Source organism: Anser anser, assembly GCF_964211835.1.
Source record: "Anser anser genome assembly, chromosome: 3".
Taxonomy (NCBI): Eukaryota; Metazoa; Chordata; class Aves; order Anseriformes; family Anatidae; genus Anser; species Anser anser.
The window spans coordinates 78,175,039-78,197,584 of record NC_139722.1 but is presented as its reverse complement, the minus strand read 5'-3'; the positions used below and the strand labels follow the sequence as shown (position 1 = coordinate 78,197,584).

The window sequence follows — 22,546 nt, the reverse complement described above, 5'->3', positions numbered from 1 at the left end:
GAAGTGGCAGTTGCTACACATTGTAATTCTTCATAATTCAGGGTAAATGAACAGTTTGACGTAAAAACAGAGTTAAACTGTTTCCGCACTCTTAACTGTCTGATGCAGAAGCAGCTTAAACATGTTCTGGGATGGCTGGCTTTGTTTGTCTGTTACTGCTTGTGGCAGCAGATTTTCGCTCTGAACGGTATCTTAACACTGCTGTCTTGGGTGAGGTTTAAAACAAGTGCCTCCTGTGGGGATTAGTCTGATATTTGCTGTATAGCTGAGGCAAGAGGAAAAATGAAATCGTAATGTTTAAATTACCGTAATGGTTGCTTAACTACCCCTGTGGCCAAGAGCTATGTTTGCAGTAAGGATCAGGAAAAAGCATGGATGGTGACAGAGTTTGCTCAAGAACAATCGATCAGGAACGTTGGCCAGCTTACGTTGTGGCGCTGGCAGTGATGCAGTTCTTGGGTGGCTTGCACTTACCTTGGCAAAGCTACGTTACTGAACACCGGCTTTCCGATAGGATCAGTGAAGACTAAGGATAAAGTAAGTTCACTTCAAACTTGCAGACTTAATGGCAGCAAAACCAGCTATCATTTCATCTTCTATGGAATGAAACATCAGTTTCATTAAGTAAAGAGACTGTGGTTACACTGGGGTTAGTTTTAGGTAAAAGCTGTTTGAAAGAATGTGCAAGTAGAAAGGTTATTACTGGAAATGTACTGGAGGAAAAAAAAAAGTTTATTTTTAGTTCTCAGCCCATTAAGCTTCAAGCACAGTTCAAAGGGAAGATTATGTACATGCTGACTCTAGTCGGAAGGGCTTTGACATTTTACAGGAACACTAATATAGTGAGACTGTCGTAGTTGGTAAAATACAAAAGTAATTTAAAAGAAAGCCTAGAAGCTAAGCAAGAATCTTTTGTTCCAATTCACTCAAGTGTAGCTATTTAAGACTTGCATAAATCCCATCTGTTGAATGTGAAGCAACACATACTTGAACACAAACTTCTTTAACCAATCGTCCCTTGCTTTAACATACTAGAAATACTCGAGCTAAATGTTGCCAAGGATATGGCTACTGGTAAGCAAGCCAGAGTATCATTAAGATTCTCCTCACACTGACAAGTCATTTACAGTAGTGTATGTGCTATTTATAAATCCGGATTAAATTAAAAAAAAAGTTCTCAATATATTTCACTCTACCAGCTGCATAATTTTAAAATTCATTAAGACAGTTCCCATAATTGTATAAACAGGGTTTATTGTACATGTGGAGCTGAAGGAGGAAAGAGGAGGAATATATATATATTATATATATGTACAGTGAGCCATTTTCATTAATAAATTTATTCTGTCTTGCTTAATACTGGAAAGAGGGAATGTGTCTGGCACAAAAAAAATTAAAATTGAAAAAATTTAAAAGCTTAAGTTCTTAAAAATTATAAAAACCATGGTCTTATGGAAGGAAATTAAAACATATATACATGGCAACTTAAGTGGTTTATACACTGAGTGACACAGTTGCAGTTGTCTTTTAAACCAATTTATGGATTTTCTATTAATAGAACTGGCATTAAAACTATTTAAAAGCTAGAATATAAATAAAACTTGAAGAGACTGCTCCAGGAACAGCCCAGTAAAGCAACTCACAGTAACTCAGTAGACGTAATCAATATAATTCCCCGTGAGCATCAGGGAAGTAGGCACTAACTGGGAAATAGTCCAAGTCCTGGTGTTGCAGTTTCACTGAAGTCCATCTCGTTACTGCTGTGCCATATGCAATGCCTTTTAAAATGTACCCCCAATTTCTCTGAAACTTGTAGAAACTGTTACGTTGTCTTTCTGAAACCCTTTAAAATAGGATAGATGTTTTCAAATGCTTCATAGATTTCTGCTCGAACTTTAGCGCCTAGAAAAAGAGAGGAAATTAGGTCAGTTTATGCCTTTCTCTAGAGTTAAATACGCCATTTTAGCCTTCAGAATGTTTATCTGAATGCAGCTTTATGTACATGATCCCTATTTTTTACATCTATTTTTTAAATACACATTTCATATAAAGCATTCGTTATCAGAATAAACAGTGAGAAAGCTGGTAAATGAAAAAACCAACCTGAAAGGACTTTCATTAGCCTCTTCATGCTTACCCTATATTCACAAATTAGACTTTCTAGACAATTTCGTAGGAGCCCGAACTACAAAGCACAGCCAATAGGATGTTTCTGTAGAAAGGCCTAACCAGCAGGGTGTTTCTTCCAAGAGAGCACAAACACGTTGGGAAGGAAGGTCTGGAAACGGAGACTGTTGCAGAAGCCTACCACCTGCCATAGCGCAGGGCCATGCTCCTCCTTTCAGCTGCGAGCTGCATTTTTCCCTACACAGTAAGGCTCAGCACGAGGGGAAAAGGAAGGGTGCAGGTGGGGTGCCCGAGGTGAAAGAGGTCCTAGAGCTTGTCTATCTCCCCCTCTTTGGCTGCTGTGCCAAAGGAAGATGGCAGCAGCCTCCAGCTAAGCTGTTAAAAAGCAGTCAGCTCAGTCACGCACCTAGCACACAGGAACAGGCTTTCAGATTTTGCTAGGAGCATTACCTGTGCTCTTAACGGCTTTTGGGGCACCTGCATTCCCAGTCAGGATTCATGATCACTGCTTATATGGATTTAGCCAAATACACGTGGTTTGCTTCGCGGGTTCTCATCCGCAGAACGCTGTACTAGCTGTTCTTTCCCAGTACTGCCAGCTTTAAGGAAAGCAACTAGCAAGTTGCATGCTCTTGGTGTCATTGTATTTAACACAGTCTAAATCCTACCCACTGGAATAAAATACCATCTTCACTTACCAGTTAAAACCACTTTTCCAGAAACAAAAATAAGCAGAACAATTCTCGGCTTGATCATTCTGTAGATTAAGCCAGGAAACAATTCTGGCTCATAGCTGTAAGAGAAGAGAGTCACAGGGTTTCAACATGCTTGCAGACAGATGCCCTAGCCTTCCATCTGCAGGACTGTTCAAAGTGGACAGAGCAGGTGTAGAGTTCACTGAAATTTGGGGAGAGCAGCAACGACTGTCATTTTGATGGGTTGATACCGGGCAACATCAGCTACACCAGAGGCAGAGGAGTGACAGGAACAAAGGTGTGGGTTCCTCTCTGGTGTAAGGAAACGATCTAAACAGATGCCACTCTCTAAGCTAGTCGGTACACAACAAGAGTGAAACATAGGCAAGCTTTTATTTACCTGCTGAACTGCTGGTGTGTGAGTACCAGTCCTTCTAATCTGATAGGAAATTTCACATCACAGCTGCCCACCATGTTCTGAATTTTAAAATCCAAAAATTTTGCAGGAAAACCCAGTTTCTGAACAACTCTTGCATACTTCCTTGCTGCCAGTCTGGATTGTTCTTCACTGAAGGGAGAAAAAATATCCATTGTATTTCCTCAGTTAAGTATTACTTGAATCAAAAAGCATTAAACCACAAATATTTGTCAGGAGAAAAAATGTGGTGCGTGTTGGGATGGGAAGGGGAGTCACACACAAAATTTTTACACCTAACAACTAACACTAGTTTTTACGCTTAGTTTTGGTACTATGGTCCTGAACGCGACCGGCATTGTATTCACTGTTTATGAAGCAGCAAACACAAAACTGGAAAGCCACGTATTTCACAGACTTCATGTATATGTACCTGAGTCCCTCCAGTAAGATGTAAAAGCTTACTTAAGTTTTACACTGAAAACAACTTTGAATTACTACTGCTACAAAATGCATATTCCTATAAAAATCTGTAAATTGCCCAAATCACCTGCTTGATTCAGCCCAGGCACCCAGACCTGGGTTCAACACAACTGCACGGCCTTACTTGCTATTGCAGAACTCAGTTTGCTTCAGTTTTGTGAAGTTTTCAGTTGCTCCTAAGGCAGAGTAAGACAACTTGAATTTCAAGCATCCCCAGGCAGAGAAAGTGTTCCCTGTGGGGCTCTATTCATTCATCTCTGCCTATTGGCTTATTCCTTCTGGATTCCTAAAGGACTTCTTCAGAGCAGAATTTCTCTTCTGCCCACTGGAGTTAAGCTTATGTTTAGTTTCCAATTCTCACGCTTCAATGATCACATTAAGAACAGATCAGACTACAGGGACTGGAGACTTGGAGCTCTTGGCCTGTGATGAATGAAACTATTCAAATGCCCAATCACTCTTACCCTGCCACTGCCCCTACAGTTTAAATGGTTTTAGTGCAGTCATTGAAATTCTTAAATTATCAGGAAAAAAAATAGATGACTGCAAAGCCAAAAAAAGTGAATAATGATCTCCTCAGCCAGTTTATCAGACTGTATGAAAGAGCTTCAGAAACAGAACTCTCATTTCCTCTTTAGCAAGGAAGTCCTTTTAGTCACAAAAAGACATTTTGTAAAGAACGTATACGTTTGTCTATTTGAAATTATCTGGGAAGCAAGCCTAACTGTATCTGTATGATTTTATATAAATACTATATTCAAGCATCAGTATTTTTAAAGCATCATGGTTTCAAAGGAAAAGACACCTTTAATTAGTTTCCTTGTAACAGCTAAACATACCTTTTTGCTCCTGTGCACACCATTTTTCCAGAGCTGAATATAAGTGCAGTAGTACGTGGTTCTCTTATTCTCATGATCACAGCAGCAAAACGCTGAAATGTGAGTGTTGAGACTATCAGTGACACACCGCTATAATCATCACACCAAACCCGAGTTTGCATAACATAAGCCATTGCAAAGAAATACTAAATTCAAATATACTTGCGGATCGCTCGTGATTCAAGCATTTTGAGTAAATTTTAAGTAGCTTCCCACACATGCAGAGGTGGAGTCAAAGAGGAAGGATTTTTTCTGTTGCAATCCTATTTTATTAAGATCATCTTTCATTACTAAGCATGTGACAGAAAAATACCACTAGCATTTGCAACAGAGCGAAAGACACAATCTTAACACCAAGTCTTCCTCCGTGTCTTGAAATTTGATCTGTTATAAGCGGGATGGAAGACTAAGTAAATATTTTATGATCCATTTTGTTTCTTTACCTTAAAAAGTTGGACACTTATATTACTGTCAAACAACAGCCGATTTGACGTACTGTAACATCTCTACCTGCATTTACAAATATTCTTAATCTCTGAAGAAAAAGATACTGTAAACTGACCCGGGCATCAGACAAAAACCCTGCTGTTTGTTTGGTACATGTAACTTGGACCAATTCGCCGTGTAGTCCCATAAATGCTCTGCTGACATAGCCAAGGCAGAAGCGTGGGTTACCTAACAACACATTTGACAAACCGTGGCTTAGATAATACAGCCCAGCAACATCTTTTTTTCGTAGATGAATGCACTGACTAAAAGTCAGGAGTGTATTACATAACCCTTCTTTCTCTCTGCTGTGGAAAACAGCGTTTCCATATTGATCATTCTGGCCTACAAGCTTACGCAGACACCTACCCTACCTTAAGGGTATGCTCAAATTTTTGCCTCACTAGCATCTTACTCGCATGCAATCGTGTAACAGCCTCACTGGTACAAACTTACAGTAACAGTTATTTATTATATTTGCCTGCATGCACACTTCAATTAAGCAGAGTTCAGGCAAACCGTAGCAAAATCCTACCTCCTAAAACAAAACAAACAAACTAACACATCCCGAGAAAACCGAACCCTTCCCAAGGCGAGCCAATTCAATTACACAACATCTAAACTTCCATTAGACACGGTGTCCAGCTACTGTGGTTGCAAAGGTAACATTTCCAAGAGGAGCCACCCAGAAGAAAAATGAAGTGACAAATTTTCTTGATTTGCTGCTCCATGGCCTCTGCTGTTGTTCAAAGCTTCCCAAATTAAACAACTCCCATGGCTTAAGTCACTGCTGTTCCAACCTGCTAGTTAGAAGCAGTGGTCAACTTGGAAGCAGACATGAAAAAATTAAAAAACTGCCATTCCACCAAACCTAACCATCAGGAGCAAGGAGATGGTAGGAGCACTGGGGGACAACATGAAAGAAGAGAGCTCGTGGGGGGAGCGAGATGATAAAACAACCAGTAACTGCACTGCTGCCACAGGAATTTCCAGGGGAGCAGCTGGATGGAGGAAGCCACTGCACACACAGAACAACCGTGGCTCTGGCCCAGAAAATTGAGCCCAGAAATTGAATTCTTCCTTCCGTTCTCCTTGTTGGGAGACAGGGAGCAAGCCTTCAGCATCAGCCATTTTGTGGTAACAGAAAAAAGGAACTTTCTGAGCACAAGCAGCAAATATGCCCACATGAACAGTAGCTCAGGACAGCTCCACAACAAAAAACTTTGCCAGTATATTACACGTTAGTTAGTTTCTTCCTAAGCATGCTGATCTTTCCACATCTACCAAATTACAACCTCAGGTAAAACATAGCTACATCAACATAAAAACACTTCTTACTGATTTAAAACACAAATCTTTAATAAACTTAGACCATTCTGTGAACTCTACGATAAATCTGCATATATATGAAAAAGTTTTTTTTCATTTGAGCTATTACAAAGTACGGCCCAAACCCGTGCTTCTGACATACCTGTTATTGGGTAAGTTCTAACACACTGCTCTTACCTTGGGATTATATTCAGCATTTCGGGCACGAAGCGCAATGGTTTTTAGGTCAAGCTTGCAGCCAAGATTCACCGTGGACACAATATTCCTGAAGATAGTTCACAGAAATACAATTAAAAAGTAAATTAAAGAATGCATGCATCTTAACACATTTTAGCACGCTTGACTCGTTTCATTTGTTTTATTTAACTGAGTTTGAATGACATCTTTCCTACTGACAGGAACACCGAGCAGTGTTTTGGCTCAGGAACCTCCTTTTTTGCCCTTCAAGGAGGAAGAAGAGGTACAGGACTAAGTGAGAATGCACCCACAGATAAACCCCTTGCCAGCTGATAGGAAAGAAGGTCTCCAGAAAGTTTGAGATAAATTATTAGATGCGAAATATCCTTTGATATTTGTTTTCCAGGAAAACTCTGAAATCTAAAGGTCCTCAATGGGGTGGAAGTGTGTGTGGGGGAAAGTACTAGGAACTACTCTTTCCATGCAAAATTCACTTAGATTACCACCCATTTCTCTTTGGGCCTTCCATAAGTTGCGGCAGAAGTCTCTTTAAAGCTAAGGTTCAGTGAAAACACTTTCATACCTGAACCTCAACTAGTTCTAGGTTGTTTTTTCCTCCTAATCATAAACTCAACAGTAGTAATGAAGTAGAAAATGGAACGTGTAATATTAAAAGCTATTCAGCACTAGCTCCTAGACTAACAGCTAGTTTCTTCCCCTCTACCCATCTAGTTCCTTTTCAGCTTGATAGTTCCTGCAGTCTGCTTTAACATTTCACTAACAAAATTCTATGCACAGCGAAGTGGAGCTATCTACTTCTCTGTGAACCTGCAAGCTACAAATGAGAATATATTTCAAGGTATAGATATTTTGAAACACCAGATTATCAACCCAGACTATTTTATAAGTAAAGCATGCTGAACTCTTAGAGTGTGTGTTGTTAGAAGTTACAATGCTGAAATATTAAGCATTAGAAGTCAAAGCACGTCCTGCGGAAGTACACAAGACACTCACTGTAGCTGTGGCACTATCCCAGAGCTCTCGGATGCCGGTGTCGCAGGAGTTATGGGAGTCATCGGAGTCATTGGAGAGGGGTACAGAGGTGTGGTTCCCGGTAGGGGGGCTGTGGTAAGAGTCTGTGAGTGGAAGAGCTGGGGGGTTTGACCAGACGTTCCCTGCGTCGCTTGCTGTGATGTAGACTGCTGTGCTGCTTGCTGCTGCTGCTGCTGTCGCTGCTGTTCCTCTAGGATGGACAGGCTGTTGGTGCTTTGGACAGGCTGCGGTGTCAGTCCTGTGCCATATGGCATCATTGGGCTAAAAATTGGAATCCCGGGAGTCATTGCACCCTGCGGAAAAAAGCACAAAAAAGAAACCACGGATCCTGTGGTGATCCATTTTGCTTTTAAGAAAAAAAGCTTGAAGGAGTAGTCTAAAAATAAATCATCTTAGTTGATCATATCAAGCCTGAGGCATATTAGTAACTTGCTAAAAACAGAAAATCCTTGGAAGATGCAGTTATTACAGAAAATGAAACACGACGACCATCGCTTTGTCAGTTCTAGCACTGTTTGTCACCAGCCAGCGATGCCAATATGTTTCTCACAGTACCTTGCAAGCATGTCACAAATTTGACACACAATTTTTACTTAAAATCACTTGAACGAAGACTGCACTCATCGAAACAAATGCACTCGTGGCACAGCTGTGGTCCATTATGTGTAAAGTAATTTAAAGGGTTCCAACAGCAATGACCAAAACTAAATTAACATTTACCACCTGTCTGTCATGCTCCAACTTCAGGGAAACCAATACATCTGTATGTTTCTTAAACCTCTGGATATATAAATCAAAGGTTTTACAATTCTGCTTTTAACTAATATTATGCTATGTGTAGTAGAATTGTTCAGATCTGCAAACAAAAAACCTAGAGACTACATGCAAGAAACAGCAAACACTTTCACAAAGCAATTCAGATCACAGTTACATATTAAAATCGCTTCTTTTTACCTGAGGAGAGGCTAAGCCTTGAGCGTAGGGTGGCAAGCTGTTGTTCTGATCCATGTTTCCAGTTATTTCTTTGGTAAGATCAGAAATATTTCCCTCAATTAACTGAAATTAAATTCAAACCGAAAGGGTTTCTAACCCTTTAAAGCATTCCAGCAAAGCAGCTTTATAGCCAAGCTGAAAACGTTAGGAAAACATCAGCTCCAGAGAAATGCGTGTTGCGAGTCTGAAATACTAAGCAGAACCTGAAAAGCAAAGAAGTAGTATCTTGAGAATAATGGCTAAACAAAAAGCAAACCTATCAGCTGGTTAGTTAGATAAGAGACGCCCACACACAAATATATATAAGAACCCTCACCCACGCATGCGTGCACATACGCACCATGTACACAACCACCTCTCTTAGGCACGCTCTGCAGACCCTTGCAGACCCCTGGAAGTCCCTAAAACCCCCTCCACAAACAGCTTGAGACACCCAAGTTCGTTCTGCAAGCTTTGCTTTGGAAAAGCATTGATTTTTTTAGAATTGAATTCCACCAGCTACAGCTAAACTGACAAGCTTAAAGCCCCACGCTGCTTGTTCGTCTTTTCCTGAGCAATTTTACAGCTTGGGCTTCCAAAAATATTTTTATTTCTAGGGGGAAAAACATCCCTGTTCAAACCAGAACTAGGAAGTTGCTGTCCAATTCTATAAAGTAAAGCTCTAACACATCAAATTGCACTGAGGTGCTTTATGAGGGGAAAAAAAGTGAAAGCCGGGTTCAGGTATACACATGAAGCGTATGCATGATTTGCGTGGTGGTTTTTTTCCCCTAATTGTATCTGTGTTACTCGTTATATCTCTATGCTATGGAAATAACCAACGCAAGTGAAGAATTTAAAGGTTATAATTTGGTATCAAGTGCTTTTCCGTTAATTTACAGCTTGCTTAACGGGATACTTATTGTTTGGAGCCCCAAGGTCACTTTTAGGCCAGGGGCAGGCCGTCAGGAAACCACTGCACCTGAAGCAGGCCTAACCAGGCTGTTGTTCGTATTTTTAAGGTACGAGGGCTGGGAAGGGCGCTACCCCGGTGGGAGGGCACACGTTTCCCCCCGCGGCCCCGAGAGGCCCGGACCCGCGCTGCCGGCATGCGGCCGCCCGCGGGTTCAGCCGGCGGGGGGCAGCGGGTGGCCGGGCCCCGCCGTTCCCCCGGCACCGCGGCGGGCTCCCGGTGACCGCCACCCCCGGGGCCTCCCCCCCGGCCCTCCCCGCCGCCACAACCCGCGCGGCTCCAGGCCCAGAGGCGCAGAGGCCGCCCCGCTCCCCCCCGCCCGCCCTCTCCCCGTTACCGCCCGGCAGCCGCCCGCTCCCCCCCACCCCGTTCCCCCGGCCGCCCCCCGGCCCCGCCGCCATCACGGCCGCGGCCCTCCCGGCTCCAGCGGCGGCCAAGTTTCCCCTCCCGGCCCCCGCCCCCGGCTCGGCCCGGCCCCAACCACCGCGTCCCGGGGGCACTGCGGCGGAGGCGGGGGGGGTGCGCGGGGGCCGCCCGGTACCTGCCGCGCCCGCCGCCGCCGCCCAGCCCCGGCGGGAGCCAAGCTGCGCCCCGCGCCCGGCGCGCCCCGACCGCGACACTTCCTCCGCGCCGCCTCCGCCGCCGCCATGTTGGGTGAGGGCAGCGGCGCCGCCGCGGGGCCGAGCTTCCGGTGGCGCGGCCGCCATTTTGCCGTGAGGCAGCAGCAGCAGGGAGACGGGTGCCGGGGGGATGCTGTCGGCCGCCGGGGGGATGCTGCCGGGGCTCGGCCCGGAGCTGGGCGGCCCCAGGGGGGCTGCCCTGCAGTACCGCTTCTCGCCCTACACCTTCAACGGCGGGTGAGCCCTCACGCAGGGGCAGGGAGCGGGACCGGGCCGGGCGGGCCGTTGCGTGTCTGGGTGGGTTTGGTCGCGCCCGGGGTCCCGCAGCCCTCACGGGTCGGTGCGGGCGGTTTCCTCTACCCGCGGGGTTGGGTTTTTATAGCGCTCGGTACACCCGCTAATGGTCGCGTTATTTGCTTCTGAGTCTGTAACTGGTTTGAAAACTGCTTTGTCATAACTGTTACAGGTAGGTGATGCGTAAAGGTGCTTGCCTGGAGTTGGCAGGACCGAGCCAGCTTAGCGTTCTTTAGATATGTTTTTCATAATGCCTAACCGCTTTTTAAAGGACATCTGTTAATTATTTAATGGTAGTACGTGTGTGGCAATCACAAAATTATTATTTGGAAATGAATAATGTAAAATAACGTCAAACTGAAAGAGTGATACTAATTCAAGAGGTAATTTAAAGCAATATTGGTGCTTGATACTTGGCTGGAATGTTTTTGCTTGGAAATACAAGCAGTTGTAGAAGGTTCAATCTTTCCTTATCACACATCTAAAATTTGTAGTTAACTGTGTCTAGTTTTTGTATTATACGTTACCAAGTTTCCATATGATTTATAGTCAACATAGAGAATCACGTATGTTCTTTTCAGTGTGTAGTATCTTCTTCTCTCCAATCCTGAGTAATGTGCAGGGAAATGCATAACGGGAAGTATACTAAGGAATATAATAAGATGCTTGACACAATGTGAGTCAGGTTAGAGAGCTCTTATCTTGTCTGTACATTTGCCACCTATAAAAAAAAAAAGCTGTGTCACAAAAGTCATGATTATATGAATTAATTTTTTTAAGGACTGTGTTGGCGATTGCTGGAGAAGACTTTTGCATTGTTGCCTCTGACACACGACTGAGTGAAGGTTATGCAATTCACAGCCGGGACAGTCCAAAATGCTACAAACTGTAAGTCTATGCCTTGTAAGAACTGAAGTGGAGGAAAGACTCACGCGTAGCGATGAGCATGTCACCTGTCTGAAATGATCTGCTACTTTCCTTATGCTGAATTCTCAGGAAAAAAGGATAGTAACAGAATTGATTTTCTGAATCGTGGTGTCTGTTGCTGCGATGTGCTGTTCCAAATGCAGTTGGATTTCTTGTTGCATGTTGTAGAATTTTGCTGATAACAGAATGTTTTTAGCATGGTACCAGACTTTGTCTGTAACATAAGCTAGGTTCTAGCGGGATAATCATAAGCTATTATCCTAGCAGGATAATCAGAAGAACTTTTGTCTTAACTGTAGCAAAACTTAGTTCTGTAGTAATTAGTTCTGCTTTGCCAGTTCACAAGTGTGCCCGCCACTGTCTGTTGTATTGCGTCCCTCTAGTCAGCCATCTGTCACTTTGAAGGGTGTTTATTTTCAGAGAGGTAAACCTGCCTGTAGTTCCATTTTTGAACTTTTTACGTTTGTTATATGCTTATCTTGACTCACCTAGATAGCATCCTCTTGGTTTCAAAAGAATATAAACGGTATGTATTTTTAATGTGTAGGTGTTTACCTAGTAGGCTGCCGTCAGCTGTATAAACAATTTTTTTTGTTGATGACACAAAATCATATGAGCTGATGTTTTTCCTGACTAACTTCGTCCTGTATCTTTGATTCTCTGTTACTGCCTAAATGGAAATTGCTTTGGCGCAATCTGTGTGCAGTACCTGGTGAATTCGGGTAGTTCTAGTGGCGGTGAGAGACGATTCTGAAGTTAGTTTGAAAGTGACTACTGAGTGTTAATCCTATGAAATGTGTCAGTTTTTGTAGGTTGTCACTGATTTATTAAAGTTTAAAATTCAAACGTGTGTTCCTGTAGTTAGCATTTATGAAATGCTTTGGAACTGAACAAAGAGCTAACCTACCTTACCTCTGTAGCCAAGTAACTTCTGTTGTGCTGACACCGAAAACCACCTACAGTATAAATGTTACATAACCATCTTAAAATCTTAAAGCAGTCCTCTGGCCAGATGGAGTAGGATGGGGTTGACTGATACTGTGTAGCTAGGTAATAGCTAGGGTTAGGGGTGCGTGAAGAAGTTGACCTTTTTTTTTGGTTAGTCTTGCTGTGGAAGTCAGTAGACTGAAGAATGACATCTGTGTGGTCCCGCACTGAGTGAGTCCTTCCCAAGATGTAGGCTGCAGTTTCCTTGTAGGTGCAAGGAATACATGTTACTACATTTTAGACAACAGTTTCTGATCTCGTTAGAGAAACCGACAATATATTTGATGTTTTCATGATCTGCTGTGTAAGAAAGTGGTATAGTTCATAGTAAATCTAAGATCACAACAAAATCTGGTTTTACAGAACAGAACGAACGGTCATTGGATGCAGTGGTTTCCATGGGGACTGCCTGACGCTTACTAAAATCATTGAAGCAAGATTAAAGGTAGCTGACTATCTCAATGTATTTAGAAACTTATATTCTTAGTATTGCATTTGAGACCCATGATCTATTTAAATATGGATTTTGCTGTTTGTCCTCAAGTGTTTGTATCACTACTATAGCTGTATTGCTAGTGAGAGATCAGGCAGGTGAAATTGATGCTGTGTCCTTCCAAGTGTAACATCACAAATTTAAAGAATGGAAGCACTGAAGAGGCTAATGTTAATGAGGCAACATCTATTCTTTGCCAAATCTCACAGAAATATTAATTTTGGCTTGTGATAAGACTTTACTGTTAGACCAGTGTGTTTTTGCTCATCTTGCTAGTCGATCATCTTGCTAAGCCTCAATCTCTACTGTAACGAGGTTTCAAAAGTGTAATCCTGACTGACTATAAAATTTAGTGTGTGACTTCTTTCTTGGATGTGGTGTGCCATTTGCAGATGTACAAGCATTCCAATAACAAGACCATGACTACTGGGGCTATTGCAGCAATGCTGTCCACAATTCTGTACTCCCGACGTTTCTTCCCTTACTATGTTTACAACATCATTGGTGGACTTGATGAGGAAGGTAAGACTTAGAGACTAAATTTCTGCAGGTGGATAGCTGTCCTTTTGTGTCTCAGGTGTACTGAAGGAGTGATTTAACATAATTTAATTTAACATGCCTATTCTGAACACCTGCCTTTAGGTATTGGGTACTTACGTAAGCGAAATACATATTGTGCATCTGAACCAGTTTTCTCGTTTCCTGTACTAACTTGATCTTCCATTTCTGAGGAGCCTAAAAGTCTGAAAACTGTTACAAACGAAATCTGCTAGCATTGCTTACCATTCATATTTTAATTTAGACAGGAACACTGTATTACAACAGCTTTGCTGGAATTCTTAAATGCCTCTTTAAAGGAAATGTTAATAGTAGAATTGTATATATTTTATTCATGCCTTTCCTTGTGGTAGAGATTCTTAAATATGAAGACCTACTCCAGAGAGGTTCCTCTAAAGAGACTTTTAAACGTTAACTAATCTCCAATGAAAACTACGACTTCTATGTGGAAGCTACAGTGCAATGTACAGGACCTCCTGTGTTCTTGTCCAGTGATGTGGCTGAGCTGCTAAAATCCCGTGTTCTCTGACTTTGAGCAGGAGCTCAGAGGTGGTTGTGTCTGGATAACTTCAACCATTCCCCATGGTTTGTTGTTAACACAAAGTTATACTGCTTTCCTAGCCTTGCTAAGGCATATCTACGATATGTGGAGTCTGGAAGGGGCTTTTCTGGCCTAAAAATGGTAAATCTCAAATTAAGAGGGCGCTGTAGTATGCGATTAGAATCAGAGCACAGGTTTGCACACATGGATCCGGTAAGATTTATTTCTGATTTAATGTTACTTCCTGGATTTGCACTTGCTTCCTAGGGGCTGCTCAGCTACCTGTGCTGTGCTTCTCAAATCAGGTGCAGCCTGGCTGAAGGAAAAGAATGAGGGTGGCCAGGTGCTGTGTTTTCACCAGTATGTCCTCATGAAACCCTGATGCTTCAGAGCTACAGGGTGTCTACACCTGTAATGCTGTACAAGCTAATAAGCATTGCACAGCCTGGCCTGACTCCAGAGGGAAGCGTGTAAGAAACAAGAGCATCATCCCCAGTTCAAGCGAGGCACCACAGAGGCATCCAAGCATGCTGTCTGGAGGTAGCTCAAGAACTATGCATTGATGGCTAAAATGCCTCTGTGCTAGCTTTCGGACAAGTAGAGCTCTTTGTGCAGCACTGTGCTTTAGCACATTCTTCTGCTTCGATTGTTCTGCATCGGGACTTCTGTGGTAAGTACCATAGGCAACACCTGTTAGAGGATGGTCATAGCTTAAATCTTGAAGATAACCTTGCGTTTAGTAGCAGACCGTGGCCACAGTGAGCCTACTGTGCCAAGTACTGTCTGACTGTGCTGCGGTATTACTTTGTAAAGGTTTGCTGCGATCTCTGCTGTTCTAGAGACTGCTTGTGGAGAGAACTGGTTCCTGATGTAAATCTGTATCACTGTTGAGAATCTTTTTGGATTGTGATTATGTACTTTTTTTTTTTTTCTTTAAGGGAAGGGAGCAGTCTATAGCTTCGATCCAGTAGGCTCGTACCAGAGAGATTCTTTCAAAGCAGGTGGATCAGCAAGTGCCATGCTGCAGCCCTTGCTTGATAACCAGGTAAAATAATTTGTGTGTTTGTTTTTCATGATCTCTGAAGATTTGTGACATTCAAATTAATGTAGTTTTACTTTTGAGGAACACTACTTTTGAGAGAAGGTTTAAACGTATTACAGGTATTATTAGTCCTACCTAAGTAAATTTACAAGCTGTATGCTTCCACCCTCTCAGGAGAAGTCCAAAAGTGATGCTTTTGGATTCTGTTAAGGTTTTTAATAAGGTACAGTGGGCTCTCTGTTTAAAATATAGTTAAATGTTTTAATTGAGAAATTGCTTCCCGTAGAAGCTGATTGTTTTTTCTCTTGTCTGATAATGTAAATATGCCTATTACTTAGCATGAAATAATTCTAAATTAAGACGATATAATTAATTGGGGTATATAATACATTTTAACACCTTAACATATCTGTGTTTGAGATTCTCAAGTTGTGTACAAGTTATTCGCTATTTTCTAAGAATGTTCTTGCATAAAACTGCTGGAAACTTACTCAAATATTTGACAGATATAATTAAGTATCTTCATATTTAGTTGAAACTGTTAACTGCTGAATTAGAGAAATACCAAAGCGCATTTTACTGATTTGGTTCTTAGATATTGGTGCTGGTATTGCTAGTCAGATGAATCTGATGCCAACACAACTTAAGTGCTTAAAAAAGCAGTAAGCACTATTAGTTTTTGTCAGCTAATAAAGGAATAGCATCCAGTTTCCTTAACAACTCGAGTTTCTCAGCTTTGTTTCAGTTTTAAGCTTCATTAACTGGAGAGAATAAAACATCTTCTGTCATAAGTTGCTTTAAGTTATTTTTTATCATTTCTGAATTTGAGGCATAGTAAATGACTCTTCCAATTCTGATGTTTACTTAATGGCTAAAATATATTTAATGGGGCAGATCATGCTCTGATATGGGCTATTTTAAATTCTAGGTGCATTTAGGAATACTTGCTTTTAAGAAATGCTTCTAACTATGAAATGATTGGAGAAGGGGCTTGTGTGCAGTTCTGATGCTGCTAACCCAGTGAGAAGTTTCTGAAGAAATGGATCAGTATCTTGCATATGCTGAATATTAGTAGGAGAGGCTATGCTTGCTTTATACTGGATCTGCTTCCGTTTACTTGTGTACAAATATCAGAGTTGGTAAAGTTCTGATCATGCAGCTATAAACTGTATGGAGGACTACTTTTGCCAACTTTGGGTTTTTAAAACGGACTAATCATTTCTTTTTAAGTTGTCTAAATCTGCTCGTTCTAGTGCAGCGATTGAAACGGCTTTCATGCTCGATGGAACGTACTTCATTTAAAAAGCATTTTCATCTTTTCTTAGATTGGCTTCAAGAACATGCAAAATGTGGAGCATGTACCTCTGACCCTGGAAAAGGCTTTGCAGCTGGTTAAAGATGTCTTTATTTCTGCTGCTGAGAGAGATGTGTACACTGGTGATGCACTTAAGATTTGTGTGGTCACAAAAGATGGAATTAAAGAGGAAACCATCCAATTACGAAAAGACTAATTGAGTTCACATACAAACATGTAATCTATGGAATACAATTTAACTGTATCGTGAAGATGTTTGTCTTATTAAATTTTTTCAAGAAGTTTCACGACTGTTATGCCGAGTGTTTTCTGTCTTTGGTAGAAGTGATAGTGGTGTTTTGGTGTGTGGGTTTTTTTGTTGTTTTTTAGAAACCCAAACAATTTGTGGCAAGGATGATATTAAGTGTTTGTCTAAGTCAATTTGGTTCATCTCATCTTAATCTATTAATCAATCTAATTACATTGTCAATTTAATCCTCTTCTTACAGTCCCATATGCTACAACATGGAGGATTGTGAACTTACTAAAATTAGACTGACAGCTTTTCTGATGATGCTTTCTGTTCAGCCTTGGTTTAGTGAGAAAAGCATTTGTTGTGTTTGTTCCTGCTGTCTTCTCTGTACTTCATAGCTTACTTTTCCCATCTTCTTGTTTATCTTTCTGACATGCTGTTCTGGCATCTGACCTCTCTGTGTTTATTTACAGATGATAAATCTCAGTTGCCTGAAACAAATTTATCTGCATAAGAGGGAAGAATGTTACATGCAACCTTTCAAAGTTTAGTCCTGAACTCAGCATCTTGACTCACCTCCACATGTATTTGGTTGGTGTCCAAAACGGAAGCAGCATCCTTTTCTGGCTTCTGATGAATAATAGAGATTCTTGGAAGCCTGTTAACATTGAGGGTGAAGCTGTCAGTCCTACTAGTTTTTTATTCTTGGGAAATTGCATCAGGCATGGACAGTCAGATTCATGGAAATTTGGCTTGGGTACTAGTACCTTCAGAAGAGCAGAGATGAGTAATGAAGGGCAAAATCATCTCTTGTACAGGAATCTATTCAGTCTCTACCCATTCAGAAAAGGACATGTAAAGTATCTCTGCTTGAGGCACCATACTTGATCTTTATAAAAACAATTCTGCTGGTGTGTTTGAGCCTGCAGTAAGCTTGTGGCTTTTTTGAAGGTGGCTGACTGCCCTGTGTGCAGCATTGTGGGTGTCATGCAATTTTTTTTTAGCTTTGGTTAGTCTTCATCAATGATGGTAGTTTCAGGCTTTCTAGACAGTTCAAGCAGCAGGTAACTTTGAACACCAGTAGTGAAACACACGGCGCATTTCAAGGGACTCTGGATGTGTTTAGGAAATCCAGTGAGTGACAACTTGAGTGCTCTGGGAAACTGCTGCTGCTCATGAATACCCTTGACCACTGGGTGCCACTGTTGGGCCGTGTAAGGAGGGAACAGCTCATCCCAGATGGATCATCAGCAGTAAAAGGACACAGCATCCCGAGGGTGAGCATCACTGGCTGAAGTCACTTGATTCCACAAGTCAGAACTTCCAGGCACGTTCAAGTAACTTACAGGGATGCTTAAGATTATTTGCAAAAGCCATCTGAAACGGGCACAGTTAGTTGTATAACTGATTGTGTAGCTACAGGCTGTTCCTTACTGAGCAAACTGAACACAATGCAGTAATTCCAAGAACTAAAAGTTTGCATCTATTTAAAATGCAAATCTGGAATGCCAAATTGAATACACACTGTTTCTAAAAAGTTCAATTAAAGCATCTTAAGCTCAGCTATCTTTGATACCAATTCTATGCTGAATTGCTCAAGTGTTTCATAATAAATGGTTAGTTTTGCACAATTGCTGAACTCCGGTGAAACTGAGTAGTATTAAAGCTGCAGTGAAAAGCAGCTCATGATAACAAGTTGGCATGCCTGCCTTTTGGACAGCTCTGTTTCCAATATGCATGATCTAAACAGTTATTAAGGAAAGGCAACAAACAAGAATCTAATCTGTACCTGAATGAATTTAGCGTTCTTGATAGATGTCAAATGTGTAGGAGAGTTGCACTGATTCAATTTAAAAAATTGATTTTAGGTTTGGATGCTCATATATTCAAAGGTAAAGTTTATATGAAAACTAAATGCATGTCAAACAGACCTTAAAAATTACTTGTTCTAGTTCGAGGTGTCTAGGCTTGTCTCTGTAAGTTGTTTCAGGAGGAACACCAGGTGATTTGAGTGTTCAGGTCATAGAGGAGATAGAGCAGGTAATGAGGATGCAAGTTTTCTTGCTCTTGGGCATCAGTGCTGTCTGGTTGGAGCACTTGTGCAGACGAGATGGCCGTTTTGTGTCCTTTTCAGTTCTCCTGTGGAGCACCTCTGGCTGAAGAACCAGCAGGGGATGAAAGTTTTTACACAGGCTTGTTGGACTGGAAATACCGATGTTATTTTTTCAGGAATACCCTGACTTTTTGCAACCCTCCTAAGTTTTATACTTGTACTTCCTGTATATAAATCAGGTCAGTAGTCATGTTGCACTGTCTACAACGTCAATTAATGTTTTATGAAGTACTTTGAGCACTATCTAGTTACAGAACTGCCCAGGGTGGTACACTGTGGAGGTACAGCTAGGCAAAACAAATAGAAGAATACCACTTACAGTTCCTAGAAGCAGAGGTCTGGGATTGGCGGGTCTACTTGGCTAGGGATGAGATGCCCCAGACTTCTGGGGAAAGGAAGGGAGAAGAAAAACGTTTGTCTTGCAATACCCTTTCTTAATATTAAACAAGTTACATGTGTATTTCAAAAGCGAGCTGTGCTGCAGAATTTGGTTAATCTTGGCGTGAGTGCTTCTAACCACCTTGATCAAGTGCTTGCATGCAAGTGACATGGTAAAAGAAGAGCAAGTGCACAAAGCTGCGACAGCTAGCTCCTCTTCATCTGGAGCAATACTAACCAAGACCTTAAGATGGCAATAGTTAGCTGCTCTAGCAGACTACACCACAGTTACACACGGGGTGGGTAAAAATAGTTATACATACTTTACCAGTTTCCCACTGTAACATGCTTTGCAGTAGTGTTTATTGAGGAGATGGGAGGCTTTATTTTGATCTCAGCCAAATGGCAGCACACTGTTGCTTATATAAAGGACTGCACAAGGTCAGAATCAGCCCTGAAGACTAGGTTTGTAATAAAGTAGACCTTGCTTTATTTTAGACACATGTTTTCAGCAGGATTGTTTATGTGTCAAACCCATTTTGTGTACAGGGGAGGGGGCTTGTTATTATGGAAAGTGAAAGTGCTTGACAGGGCATATATATTGCATCCATGCTTCTAGAACTAGTTCACTGTTTCATTTCTGCATGGAGGGTAAGTTTAATTTCCCTTTATTAGGGTGATCTTAAGATTGAATCATAAAATGTTGTTTTATAGAACAAGCACTGGGCTTACTCACTCCACAAAGGTATTTCTCCTTTTTACAGAGAGATGTCTGCAACAGTACGTGCCTCTGTGAGGTGGGAGGCAGGAGTGGGCTGCTTCTATTTTATTGCCATTTCATGGGGAAAAACAGCGATATGGGAATCACAAAACAGTTTGAAGTATAGCAGTCTGAAGTGATCCTACTGCAACTCACTCCTTTCCACTATTTGTATACTTATGGGGCAAAGCTGTAATTTCCCACACTTGGAAAAACTTCTTTTTTTTCGATACCACAGAATTATCCAAACTGGAAACCAAGAAAAAGTAGGCTTTCCAAGTGCACTGCTGAGTGATTCAGGATTTTACAAACCTAAGCTTGTGGAGAAGTGGCAGGAGCATGTAGGGAATGATTAAAAAAGCATTCATGTCAATCTGAGCAAAATAAAACAGTCCGGTTTCTCCCGAGGCTAGTAGAAGATAGTTTTAAGAGCATACAGTAGCTGCTGACCTGTGCGGGGCTCCTGATCTAGAGTCAGGAACCAACTTTTGACTGAAAAGGATTTGGGAGTGACAGCTTTCAAATTCTTTCTTTCAGTCAGCTTTTGTTTGATATGGATGTCCTTTGCTTTTAGGCCAGCTGGGGCAGTTGTAAAACAGACAATATGGCACATAGGCCTGAAGTTAACCAAGATTTGTCTCCAGAACTGCCTTCTCAAGACAAATTCCTTTTGAGAAGGGGTTTTGTCTGTGTGGGTGCAACACAGTGAGACCAGCCTTATATTCTTTCAACTCTAATATGTAGTTAGTTTAATTGTATAGACCATTTTATGTGCACTTCCTTTTCTAAGTAATCTCAACAAAGTCTTCATAATTACAAAAACATGGTTTAACAGAAAAACAAACAAAAAAATCCTCAGTATCTTTCCTGTTAGATTGTTCTTGGCCCTGTTCCGAACAGTTGCTGGCAGAGTTCAACTTCACTGTTCGTTTCAGAGGCTCAAGTGAGGGTAGGGATGGACTCTGTCAAGTTGCTCAACTTCGCTGTAGCCTACAATAATTAATATTCTCTGGCACAAGACAAATTAAAGGGATATTAGCAAGGGGATAAGGATGGCATCCAAAACACAACTGGTGCTTTGCTCTTTAGCCAAAGAACCCTAAAAGAGGGGCTAAGCAGGATTCTAATTCTTGCTGGAGAAGAGAAGATGTAAAAGACCGGGAGTTATAGTGTGGTATTATAAAGACTTTGCTCTTGCTGTAAAATTTATTTGGCTGACACCTCTGAAATTTAGGTATTTCTGCTGCTTAGCTTTCTTTGGCCACAGGGGTTTGGAGACCTCGGTTCTAGTCCAAGAAGTCACTGATGTGCTGACTTACCTACATGCCCACCCAGGGTGCAGCAGACAAGGTGGCTTAGTCCAGCAGAGTCACAGCTCCTCTGGACCAATGCCGCGTTTAACCAGGCCTTGTGCAAAAGGGCCGTAACCAGCTTGGCAGTCAGGTCTGGTGGGTCACCAAGCTGCTTACTGGGCTCTCATTGCTGTGCTCTTGTGTGTGAGACCCGGGGCGGAGCAGCTGAATGCTGCCTCTTCTCCACGGCCACCTGGGCCACTGATGGAGCCGTACCTGGGAGGTGGGGATGCTGCAGAGTGCCTCGGGAGCGTGTCCCCTTCCAGGAGCCTGTCCTCAAACTGCGTGTTTCTGTTTGCAGCTTGATTCTGCAGCCTTTGTGGAGAACGTCATGCACTGAGACTGCAGAAAGTTCAGAGGCCTGATGGCTGTGGGGAGAGGAGGAAAAATAAAAGAAGAGTGGGAAGCTTTTTCTTAGGTTTTATATGATCAACCATTTTGGAGAAAGCTGCATTCCAGTGTCACTGCCTTGCGCTTGATCTGAACTTTTCTTGACATCTACCCTTGAATGCGGAATGGTTAACACAATCTCCATTAAGTCCCATGGCAAACAAACAGTTTGGTGCGGCTGGTATTTGTTTGCTAGTTGCAGACAAGTCGATCTCATTAGAACTGCATTTACAACTTCTGCCAAGCGTTTTGAAACTGGTTGACATGCTCAACAGCTGCCTGAGCCGGAGCAGCATTCCATTCCCCGCCTCCATCTTATTAGCGCAGGGGATGGCTTGATTAATGACAATTAGATGGGATTTTTAAAAAATGAAAGATAATTTGTCTTTGGAAGAGCTATGCCGTGTGTTTTCATTCTCTGATTTAAAATAAGCCACAAAGTCTGGGGTTTTATGTCCTTTTACAAAAGCCAAGAGAAGTGCTCACCCTGAGCTAACCCACAAAATCCGAAGTAAAAGTATTTTAAAGGGTGATGCAAAGCGTTTTCATCAAACTGCTCTTTAACAAAGTGCAACCAAATGAGAAGATTTCAATGGTGACACTTAGATTTTTCTCATACAGCTCCAGCATTGGGAGGCTCTGTGTGAGGTGGGGGAAAGGAAAGCCTTGCTGTCCACAGCCTGTTAACTACTGCAAGCTCAGTGATGCTGAACAGAGTTCACACAAGCTCACGTAAAGACTGGTCTGATGTGTGGCTCAGCCTGGACTACGCAATTTGTTAGACTGGTGTATAACAGTGTTCATCTTATGTTCCTTAAATCCCCAAAAACATCACCTGGGCAGATGGTGTCTCCTGGCCACCAGCCTGTTTCAGCACTCACTTGGTCACAGCTGAAGCATTTCCACAGGAAGGTGATGGCCTATTTCCCCCCACACACACACGCAATTCTCCAAGC

At 42.1% G+C, this 22,546-nt stretch overlaps 2 protein-coding genes and 1 long non-coding RNA gene across 6 annotated transcripts in view; 1 reads left to right on the top strand and 2 right to left on the bottom strand.

Annotated features, from left to right (window-relative positions):
- Positions 1-1,237: 1,237 nt before the first annotated feature.
- Positions 1,238-10,263, bottom strand: TBP (TATA-box binding protein). The gene is made up of 8 exons (XM_083831065.1): positions 10,130-10,263; positions 8,598-8,839; positions 7,605-7,936; positions 6,591-6,678; positions 4,560-4,651; positions 3,223-3,390; positions 2,826-2,920; positions 1,238-1,902 (listed from the first exon to the last, which is right to left on the bottom strand). Exons 2-8 carry the CDS (start codon positions 8,649-8,651, stop codon positions 1,823-1,825), a joined length of 909 nt encoding a protein of 302 aa, XP_083687191.1. The 5' UTR covers positions 8,652-8,839; positions 10,130-10,263; the 3' UTR covers positions 1,238-1,822.
- Positions 10,264-10,311: 48 nt separating this feature from the next.
- On the top strand, positions 10,312-16,650 carry PSMB1 (proteasome 20S subunit beta 1). Its single transcript, XM_083831067.1, has 6 exons — positions 10,312-10,445; positions 11,283-11,390; positions 12,780-12,861; positions 13,302-13,431; positions 14,947-15,053; positions 16,376-16,650. Exons 1-6 carry the CDS (start codon positions 10,339-10,341, stop codon positions 16,559-16,561), a joined length of 720 nt encoding a protein of 239 aa, XP_083687193.1. The 5' UTR covers positions 10,312-10,338; the 3' UTR covers positions 16,562-16,650.
- The window catches only part of LOC310897423, a 46,673-nt gene continuing 40,500 nt past the window's right edge, over positions 16,374-22,546 (bottom strand). For 3 of the 4 annotated variants that reach the window (XR_014582324.1, XR_014582326.1, XR_014582327.1), the window contains one exon: positions 16,374-21,568. This is a non-coding gene — a long non-coding RNA (uncharacterized lncRNA). The remainder of the gene's footprint in view (positions 21,569-22,546) is intronic. The other variant, XR_014582325.1, reaches the window with a different exon arrangement.

Excerpts from the sequence above, each read along its gene's own strand:
- TBP (XM_083831065.1), bottom strand. The coding sequence starts at position 8,651 with ATGGATCAGAACAACAGCTTGCCACCCTACGCTCAAGGCTTAGCCTCT. Across the intron at positions 7,937-8,597 it reads AAGGCTTAGCCTCTCCTCAG|GGTGCAATGACTCCCGGGAT; the intron begins GTAAAAAGAAGC and ends TTTTTTCCGCAG. Across the intron at positions 2,921-3,222 it reads ACACACCAGCAGTTCAGCAG|CTATGAGCCAGAATTGTTTC; the intron begins GTAAATAAAAGC and ends CTTCTCTTACAG.
- PSMB1 (XM_083831067.1), top strand. The coding sequence starts at position 10,339 with ATGCTGTCGGCCGCCGGGGGGATGCTGCCGGGGCTCGGCCCGGAGCTG. Across the intron at positions 12,862-13,301 it reads TCATTGAAGCAAGATTAAAG|ATGTACAAGCATTCCAATAA; the intron begins GTAGCTGACTAT and ends TGCCATTTGCAG. Across the intron at positions 13,432-14,946 it reads TGGTGGACTTGATGAGGAAG|GGAAGGGAGCAGTCTATAGC; the intron begins GTAAGACTTAGA and ends TTTTTCTTTAAG.